The following is an 11,412-nucleotide window of genomic DNA, read 5'->3' on the forward strand; positions in this document are numbered from 1 at the left end:
TTATCATAAAAATAAACTTTAATCTCAACAATTTTGAATTAAGCAAATATAACAATTTAGTAGAATACAATAGTTAAAAAATTTAAAATATATTTAATTATTTGAACAAAAACAAATTACAAATCAGTAAATAATACATTAAATACTAACTATTATGGGGTATGTTCGTTCTTAAGACCAAAATAAAAAAAAAGCATAAAATGAAAAAGAACCAAGTGGAATAACAATTTTTAAAAATAAACATTATAATATTCATAATCAATTAATTTGAGTTTATTTTACTCCCAATTTACCACGTGGTACTTGTACATGATTACAAGTATAATTTACAAAGCTGTAGCATCTGGATGTCTTTCCACAATCATGCCGACTCCCTAAAACACATCATAAAAAGCGTATAAAATTCACATTCAATAATTGTTTGTATATGCATTATGCATAGATTAAATAGATTATTGATAGATAACATTAAATCAATTGACAATGAACATATATTGAAACATTGCTTTTAGAAAAATATTTATGTTAATTTATGCTTTTGTAACATACTATGTCCAAAAGAGAATGCCCAGTTTTTTGACAAGTCAAGTTTTGATGGCAGTACTGATCTAAAACTTTTTCTATTTATGTCAAATTTGACACTAACATTATTTGGCAGTTTTGTTTAAACTCGCCAGTTATGTTTGATAAAAAAAATAAAAATATATACTAGTTATTCCCTTTTTATAGTTAGTATATTATATTCCTTAATATTCTGCTTGGAAGTTATAAATAATACTAAGATACAAACATTGAAATTATGTGCATTATCTTAGTTACGTATATAATATTTTGGATAAGAAATGGGTTAAATGGTAAGTTAAATTTAATTTTGAAATTATAATTTATTCCATGTATTATTCCGCTTTAAAAATAAATACCTTGTATGACTTAAATATTAACTAAAAAGGAACTGTATAATTAATTTGTATGACATTCATAGCAATAAACTTTTTCTCTATGATCCAATATAGAATAACTGTGGGTCATAATTTAATTTATTCCCAATTATTTGAAACATCACCCAATATTCATAGCTTCAAAATTAATTTCACTAAAAATTATTACTAACAGAATAAAATAATATAAATGAGTGTTTTTGAAAAGCATTATAGAAAAAAAAATAAGATTATGCCATTGATTTAGTATAATACCTATGCACTATATGGAAATAGATTTAAATTACCTGTCCACCAGCGGCACAAGCAGCAATCAAACCAAATTGACCATCTTCTCTCACTAACCTATTGGCAGTGTGAACCGTTAAACGTACTCCTATAAATAGTAATAAAAAATTAATAAATGAAAAAATTGTTTATAAAAATAATTATAAATTTACCAGTTGCAGCGAAAGGATGCCCAATACTCAACGATCCTCCCCAGTTGTTCCATTTAGACAGATCTGGTACTCCTACTTTGCTTTGCCTGTTCATGTATTTCTGGGCAAACCAGTCACTATCCATAGCTTTAAGATTTGCTAAAATTTGTCCCTGACATACAGCAAATAAATAAAATTAAAAATCAAATAATGCACTGAAAATTGTTTGTATTAGATACTTACAGCAAAAGCTTCATGTACTTCCCACACATCAATATCTTTGACGCTCAAACCCGCTTTTTCTAATACTTTGGGTGTAGCATATGTTGGCCCAAGTAATAATTGATCAATGGGATCTTGAGCCACATAAGTAAAATCTCTTAAGTAAAGCTTAGGTTTAAGACCTAATTGCTTGGCCTTTTCTTCAGTCATTATGAGACAAGCTGATGCACCGTCAGTCTAAAAAGTAAAAAAATATATATATATAATATAAATATTTAACATATTTTACTTATATTATTCATAGAAAATTATTTTAATTTAAATATACAACTAAAAATTATTAACAGGTAACACACACAATAAAAAATAAATGAAATACATTAGAACTCCGATTATCCGAACGCCAATCAACTAGACGAGAAAAAAAAGAAAAGTCACCTTTTTTAAGTTTTAAAATATGTCACATATTATAATTAAAACTTATTTTGTTTCAGCTAAATATTTTAATAAAATTATTTGTTTATGGTTGTGAATTTTAAATTATATTACACACATATTAATAATAAACACATATATAGAATATACTCATACAATTATATAACCTTTGATATATCATACATAAATCATCCGGATATTTGTTTATCCAAACGACTCTTGACATAATTTAGTCCGGATAATCGGAGTTCTACTGTATAATTAATTGACAAATTATACACATTTAACAATAAAATATTCTAATTTTGTTGTTTCTTATATTTTCTACATACCAAAAATGATGAGTTTGCAGCAGTTACTGTACCATGTGGTTTGACAAAAGCTGCTTTCAATTTTGCTAATTTATCAATAGGAGACACTCTAATTCCATTATCTTTTTCAATTACTTTAGACGAATTCGGTACTAAATAAAATAAATATTTTTGATAATTAAAACTGTATAAACAAATATATAAACCACATACATCTGAAAGGTACAATATCAGTCAAATATCCTTTGTCTTGAGCTTCTTTAGCCATAGTGTGTGATCTGACAGCATATTGATCTTGTTCTTCTCGAGAGACTTTGAACGAAGCAGCTAATCTATCTGCTGAGAAACCCATGGTCTCGCCAGAGCTGAATTCTGCGACAGCTGGCAACTAAATACATATACAATATGTTAGCTTTAATTTTGAATACAAAAGATTATTAACATACCTCTGGGAGTAAAAAGTTTGGTCTAAATGTAGAGAGAAGTTTCAATTTGTCTAATGGTGTCTTAGCTTTGTTTGCTCTCAAAAGTAGACTTCTCATTTTACGAGAATGCCTAATCGGAACATCAGACATGAATTCAACACCACCTGCTACGATTACATCGTATGCACCAGCAGCAATCAGGCCAATTCCAGTTGTGATACCTTGATTTGAACTGATACATGCCATTGTAACAGTGTGAGCTGGGACTGAATGAGGGAATCCAGCAGCAAGGGCAGCTTCTCGTCCAATATTGCTAGTCTTTACTTCTTGTATTACTGTACCATACACAATATAATCAACAACTTCGCGGGGTACATTTGTTTTCCTCATTAAACCACTAATTTAAATCAAAAAAAATTAATTTTTTAATTTTTATTCACTTCAATAGTTATTAAAATAAACAAAACTAAACAAGAGTATAGCATTTTAATAAATTGGTTGCCAATTAAAAATTTTTTATGCATAGTTGTATGGACTTTTTGGAGGTCATATTTTTAATTAAGTAATAATATTAAGCATCAGAACAGAGCAATATCTGTATTCTAGAGAACTAATTGTATTGAAAACATATAAAATATTTTGTGTAAATCAGGGATAAATTCAATTACTAGGTATTAAAATAAAAACAATTTTTAACACATATTTTTTCTGAACATTATGTATAGGTATATATTCTAAATAATATTAAGTAATTGTATGAACATTAATACATACATATTTAGAGGCATTTTAGAGCATTAAGTCCCTGACCCTACTTATAACATTATGTTTTACGATATTAATAACAATTTATGCAAACAATTTGATTAAAAAAAAAAAACCCAAAACAAGTATGATAAATATGTTTACTTGCCATAGCATTGTACTCATATCTTATCTTCTTAATTATAATCAATACAAATACCTAATAAGAATATTGAAATACAACTGTATTTTAAAAATTCTAAATATTTTAAAGTTTAATAGACTATAGTAAACTATTAGTTAAGCTATGGTAATGTTAAATGGATAAAATAAAATCTCAAAATAATATTTTTTAAGAATATATTTAACACTATAATGTATAGAGTAATTCAATATTGAATTGGAAAAGTACAAGACATAAAAATAATTCATTTATATGCAATTTGGTAGCAATATGTTATTAGTACTTTTTGAGTTTTGTAAAGTTTTGTTGTTTTTAAGTTTAATGTTTAATAATTAGATTATATTGCATCTAAAATTAAAATAATATTATTATTAAATAGTTACTGTAAGGATTTTTTTCTTTGATTAAAAGTAGGTAATAGGTAATAGCTACATAGAATGTTCACCCACTTCCTATTGAAGAATTCTTTATATTTTCATACAATTAAATTCAATATCAAGATTGAATGTCAGTTATTGTGATAACTAATGGTATAATGGGTGATAGAAGATAGTTTACAATAATAATAAATTTGATTATATTATTATTATTATTGATTTTATATCAATGTATGAAAAAAATTATAAAATCTAGATGATTTTAAAATCTATACTTCAAATATTTAAATATATCTTACTATCAATATTACAACAATAAATATTAATATTTTATTTAATTACCTAATAGAATTAGAATCAAAATATCTCAAAATATTTATCAGACTACAAATTACATAAGGTACTATTTTTAGTTCAAACTTATAAGTTATAAATTAAGTTTAGAATTAAATAAAAAGATACTATGTCTACATGCCAGTAAAAAGTTTGTTACCCAATTAAAATACCTTGACCTTCAGTTAATTTTACTTCCTGAAGCATAAAAATTAATTTTCAAACCATAAAATCATTAATAAGTTTGATTTATATCTATTGTAAATAAGCATGTACATAACTTTCTTTATATTAAAACCATTTTGAAAGTTTTGGAAATATTATAGAACAATTCATATAATACAATTAATATAAAAGCATAAAATAATGCTTAATATCCGTGAACTCATAGTTATATAAATATACAATACTATAATCAATGAGAAATCCTTTTATGTTATAAGTAATCATAATAACATATTAAACAGTTATATAAAATGAATAGAAAATAAAATGTTTATTGAAATACTAAATGTACCTAGGTATATATTTATAGTTGACCTGACCTAAATAAAAAGCTAAAAACTTGTTTAAAACTAAAATTAATAATTTTTTGATTTCAAGTATATATTATACAAATATGCCTACATGTATTGTTATTATTAAAATACAAAAAACTACAACCTAATTCTATTCAAACAATATTTTATTGTTTGATTGAAAAATGACAAACTGACTTACATTAGGGCTTCTTTAGCCAACTGATGAGGCATCAGAGGAGCGTAGTCTGTGCCCGACAATAAGAATGGAGTACGCACCCCATCGACAAACACTATATTCTTGCCAGTCTTGTCTTTCACTCTTGGAGACGCTGTCGACAGACATCTGATCGGCACTGCAATAGACAGTCAAAAACATTGACGTTTACAAATCATGTAGACAGTTTTATTTAATTTTTTCGACAAGAGTCATCGTATCATACTCACGGCAAACGTTTTGCGACACGGACACCCGGGTATCCAATTTAATGATATTTTTCAACAGATTGGACGCCATCGTTGCCGTTTGTCTGGACGTTTCGATGGTAGCGTGCGAGAGTTAGTGAGAATCGGCGACCCGATTTGATGAGAACAAACGGAACGCGGAAATAGCGACACGTTCGAGTCGGAGAGAAAACAAAGGTCAGAGTTTTTCTGATGTACAAACCACTAAGTAATGATTATAGCATAATATAGATAGGTAGTGAATAGTGAATGTGTATAATATAAACAGATAAAAAAATATTATTATGCACGTACCTATCAACGTCGGACGAAAACACGAAATCACCATTCTTATCAATCTACGGACGTGACGACGAAATTGATAAGACATATTTATCACTCCTACCAGCATTGCTTGCTGCTGCCACTAACCATTAGAATCATTGGATCATATATTTTCTTCTAGTACCTACACATGACGAGTATAAGCTATTTTAAACTTAAAAGTGGTATATTCAATATTGAAGTATTTTTCTATTAGTTAACTGGCTTACTGCTCGGTTTACTGTTAAAGTATCTCCACTCTTCATAGGTGAATACAAAACTATTTAAACTTAATTCAAAAAAAGCGAGTAAGTGGGTATCGCTCTGCTGTACATTAGGTTCATCACTATTGTATATTATAGGAGTGTTAAATTTGAATCCAATATGATAGGCATCATTGTTTATGAAAAACGATTCTGAACGAAGATGATTAATTGTCAGTCTAGTTTATAATTTTCAGTGCAGGTTGGTGAAACAGGTAGTTTTTGTTTTAACGGCCTGAATACACCAAAATTTAAGTTCTTTATAATTATTGTAAGCTAAACTTATGGAAAATAATGTATTAAATTTTCAACTCGTAGCTACTTATACAAACATTTTTAATGAATTACCTATACGGCTATACCTAGAAAATAATTTGCAAATATTTATGAATGTGACGAATTTTTATCAATATTTGAACTTCAATAAATAATGCTAATGAAAAAAAATTGTACCTATATTATATTCTTATAATTTTTTAATCACTATAAGAATAACTTATGTGAAACTTTGTATTAAATTTTCAAGTATTTTGACTTGGCCAAAAAAATTTTATCAACACTTAAAAAAAATTTTTTCAGAAAAATTGAAAATTTCAGTTGTTTAAATAAACGTCAAAAATACATAGTCAAAATATTTTGAAAATTAAATCATGTAAAGAAAATTCCAATCTAAATAACTGGTGAAATGTTCAAGTATCTACGACTTATACTTTTTGATTAAACCATTAAACTCAAATATTTAAAACCGTTTGAGGATAAATCGTTATCGTTTCGCAATTTCGTAAAAATTTGAAAATTTAAACGCACATAACATTTTTTGTATAATACTGTTTCGAGTTTTCTCTATAGCTATTTGAAGGAAAATTTAGTGTTAAGTGTTTTAACCTTAGATATAAACATAAACAATTTTATGATTTTCAACTACAATTAATATAGGTACTTACAAATTTTCGCAATTTTGACATATTTCATAAAATGTATATAACTATAAACGTTTATAAAAACAACTCATAAGTAACCTTGTATTAAATACTCGAGTTTTTTTGGTTATCCAACATTTTTTATCGATACTTCAAAAAAAAATTCTCAAAAAAATAGAAAATTTCAGCTGTCTATAAATAGCTCAAAAATAGTCAAAATATTTTGAAAAATTAACCATGTATTAAAAATGTGGTAAAAATATCAAGTATTTACAGTCATTAGATTTTGAGTTATAACCATATAAAAAAATCGATTTGGTCAAAAACTGATTTTGAGTGAAAATTTTCGTATTTTCGTCACTTTTTTTTTTGTTTTTCTCGATTTTTTTGAAGACTGTTTACTTTTGAACTGTATAATGCACCAAGGATATTCACTTTGTAATCGAAAACCACTCCCGAAGTTTGAAATTGAAGCAAATATTTCGACAAGTTATGTGCTGTACACAGACACAAAAAAAATAGACTAAATATTAAGCAAAAACATAATGCCGATTAATCAATGAGTAATTATATCAATTAAAATGTTGACTTATATACTTATATAATATTATTTTGAAGTATCACGAATAAAAAGTAATATTATTTTCATCTGTCCAACGGAAACGTAAAACAAATTGCCGTGAATCAGGTCAAAAAGCTCGCGAACGGTATAAAAATGTCAGTATATAATAATATAATAATATGTGATACAATATAACGCTCTGAATGTCGATTCGTGAGAGATCGCTGATGGCTAGTATTATATTATTTTCTAATAATTATAATACCATAGTTTCAATAATAACAACGGTTGACTGATCTGTCTATTGTTTCGTTGCGTGTAGATAACATCATCGAGTTATTATTGACATTACTCGTATTCAAATCTAACGAATTTTATTGAAATATAGGGGACTCTGTCGTTAGACAGACGGTATTTCGTGGGTCATGGTGGACTAAGGAGTGCTGCCGCCGAGACGACGGAGATGTCATCGATACGAGGGTCGTGGACAGTGGCCGCGATGACGCGGTCGGCCATCAACTGCAGGTCGGGAAGTATTATACAGAGAATGGTATAACGCGCCAAAAGACGTTTGGCGTTATTACTCTGAGGGCGCGGTATACAGTCTCGTGGACGTCGATGGCACGAGGTACGTGGCCACGGGTCGGACACAGATTCGGAAGCTCTTTGACAACGTGGCGGCACCGGAGACCGGCAACGACGAAGACGACAACGGTGACTTCCGATCGCTGGTCGTTCAGTCGGTAGTGACCAGTGACGGTCCGGTGGCCGTCCGGTTAGCTGCTGATTATGGCGACGACGGAGAGGTTCACTCAATCTCTTGTTGTCAAGTACACCGCGCCCGGATTGTTCGCCGTGGTCGCTTCCGCGGCGATGGAGAAACGCGCTGGCGCCGATCTGCAGACGCCAAAGACGCCGCTGTCGCCGATCCGCAAACGCCGTTGTCGCTGAGCTAAAGACGCCACTGTCGCCGAGTCGCAGACGCCTCCACCGCCACCGGGGCATATGATGGACGACCGGCAACGTGACCAGACGTCGGTATAAGATACCCACTTTCATCGACTAGATTCAATTGTATGTTCAAAATCACCTACATTTTTGAAAACCACAGCAATTTATCGATAACTTATCGTGTAGGTACTCATTTTACTTCATACCTATATCGGCTATATCGAAATACTATTTAAATAACTATTATTATTATTATTATTATTACTTTTAAGGTAATTGCATAAAATATATGAGCAATTATGTGTAATACTCATTAATATTAATAATAAAAGTAGATAATACTTTGTTTTCCTAAAAACTATAATCAATTATAATATATGAATTTGTAGTATAATTTTACTATACACAATGATTCATAAAATTCCGATCGTTTATAATTCTATATACAATTTTATAATATATATTTTCTTATATTATATATGTTTGGAATTTGAGATATAGGTAAATTAAATTTGTCCAAAGCTGATTTTATTTTTACCACGAGACATGATAGATATTTCATTACGTATAACGTAACATATTTAATGAAACTTACTTTGAACGCAAAATTATAATATGCGAATATCCAAACAATTACAGCCAATATTTGTAGCTAAAAAATAAACTTTTATGACACTTAAGTCTACCTTCTACCATTAATTTATAATATTATTGTTTTATTATATTATATAAGTTCATGTAGTAAAAAATATAAATACATTGTAACTTTAAATATTTTGAAAATAATTATAAAAAAATATAATAAATTAAAAAAAAGTGTTTTTTGTTTTTATTTGTTTATATAATTATTATTTTAACAATAGATTTTACTTTATACCTTAATCGGCTATATCAAAATACTATTAAAATAACTAGTACCTTTTTTTTGTTTTTCTCGATGTTTTTGAAAACTGTTCTGTATAATGCTTCAATTTCAAACTCCAGGGGTGGTTTCCGGTGGTAAAGTGAATATCCTTAGTGTATTATAGAGGTAAAAAATAAAAATTTTCCCGTAGTTTTCAAAAAGATCGGAAAAATAAAAAAAAAGTGACGGAAAAACGGGAATTTTTAAGCAAAACCAGTTTTCGATAAAATCGATTTTTTTATATGGTTTGTAACCTAAAAACGAATTACTGTAAATATTTTAAATGTTCACTAAGTGTTTATAAAAATAATATTTTGGCTTTTTTGAGTTATTTAAGACAACTGAAATTTTTGATTTTTCTAAGTATTCTTTTTTGAAATTTCGATAAAATTTTTTAAAAAATTCAAATTTAATACATCTGTTATAGTGAACTACTTTACAGCAGAGCGTTATACTCACTTGACCACCCTATTTTATTATTATTATTTTTTTTTTTTGAAATAAACAAAATATCAAAAATTATTTGAAAAAAAGTAATTATTTATAATATCAAATGTCGTAGAAATGTAAACTTTAAATAGGTACTCATAAAGAATTGACTTGGGTTTTAGGCAGAGGCGTATTTAGGATTTGCTGCTCTGGGTACATATTTTTTTTTACAATTGTTTAAATCAGTTTAAAAATAAAACCTTCCAGTTAAATTTACTCATTACTGCACCCCCAAAAAAATGCTGTCCGAGGCAATTGCCCCCCCCCCTAAATACGCCATTGGTTTTAGGTAGAATTTTTTTTTATGTATAGAAGTCAAAAACCTTATTTCATTAAATTTTCAAATCAAGTAAAAAAATTTAAATCTTATGAATTTTTGTTAAAATTCTAACTTTAACGCTTATAAAACACTTAGTGACTATAGTTTTTTGATATTAATAAATTAACAATTTATAAGAATCTTAATTGTACTTATATATATTTTTAAGCATTTCTACCCAGCAAAAAATTTTTGATCGACATTTATAGAGAAAAATATTTTTCACACATCATATAAATAGCTCAAAAATAGTCCAAATGTTTTGATAATTTAATAATTACTTTTTAGTAAATGGAAAATGATAAATATCAATAGTTATTATTGAAAATTTCAAGTATTCGTTACGATTATTCGTTTTGAAGTTTTATAAAAAAACAAAATCGATTTTGTAAAATATTGGATAACCTACGTAAAATTTCCGTTTTAGTCGTTTGACCTTAATTTTTTTTCTGATTCAAAAAAAGGACCGGTACATTTTTCTTTAGATTTCTGCTAAATACAAACAAAATCCAATTTGTAACCAGAAACCATCCTCGAAGTGGAAAATCCAAGCTTTTTCTTTTGACTACTTATCGCGTACTACCTACACACTCTTACATCTTGGTAAAATCGATACATTCATTGCTCCGCTAAAAATCTAAAGTATATCTTGAAATTAAAGTCTATTCTAAATAATAATTTACTATAGTCTGACGGACCGTTTACGCTCAGAATCGTTTTTCCTATACAATGATATATTATTGAATTCAAATTTAACAAATTGAATAAAGTAACTTATTTGATACCTACGTCTTATTGTGCTGATATTTTGATATTAATATTTTTTCATGAGTTCATGTCAAATTAAATAAAGATATAGGTACTAAAGTATTGTTTGTCATTATGATGGTGTTAACATTTTAAACCGATGAGAAATGAAAATAAAGAAATATAATGAAAATTTTTTAAGCATTGGCGCATGCGTGAAATGTTGGAATTTGTCCCGAACTTATTATATAACAATCAAACCTGTGGCCGGCCAGTCAGCTTATTGTTTAATATATTATTTTATCACTGGTTAAAGACGTCAAAGTCCGTGGTCACTATATATACAGGGTGTCCCGTGAGGATTTACCCATTGCGATATCTCGTTATCTGTATTTGTTACCACTATGGTATTAAATAATTCACTGTTTTTCTAGAAACTAGAAAAAATATTAAAAATCAGGAAATTAATGAAATCAAAATGTTGAAACGTCAATATTTTCAGAAAAATTAACTCTACAAAATGGCTATCTTCAATTTTTTTGAAAATAATTAAATAAAAAAATATATTTTTTAACTTTTTTAC

The 11,412-nt window shown here is 27.9% G+C and overlaps 1 protein-coding gene across 1 annotated transcript; it reads right to left on the minus strand.

Moving 5' to 3' along the window:
* LOC114120914 (trifunctional enzyme subunit beta, mitochondrial) lies at window positions 1–5,619 on the minus strand. Its single transcript, XM_027983008.2, has 9 exons — window positions 5,354–5,619; window positions 5,109–5,262; window positions 2,772–3,147; window positions 2,539–2,713; window positions 2,347–2,477; window positions 1,601–1,816; window positions 1,379–1,529; window positions 1,226–1,314; window positions 1–374 (listed from the first exon to the last, which is right to left on the minus strand). The coding sequence occupies exons 1-9, from the start codon at window positions 5,421–5,423 to the stop codon at window positions 327–329; spliced, it is 1,410 nt and encodes a 469-aa protein (XP_027838809.1). The 5' UTR covers window positions 5,424–5,619; the 3' UTR covers window positions 1–326.
* Between the last annotated feature and the right edge of the window lie 5,793 nt (window positions 5,620–11,412).

The sequence above is a fragment of the Aphis gossypii genome, chromosome 3 (genome assembly GCF_020184175.1).
Source record: "Aphis gossypii isolate Hap1 chromosome 3, ASM2018417v2, whole genome shotgun sequence".
NCBI classification, from domain to species: Eukaryota; Metazoa; Arthropoda; class Insecta; order Hemiptera; family Aphididae; genus Aphis; species Aphis gossypii.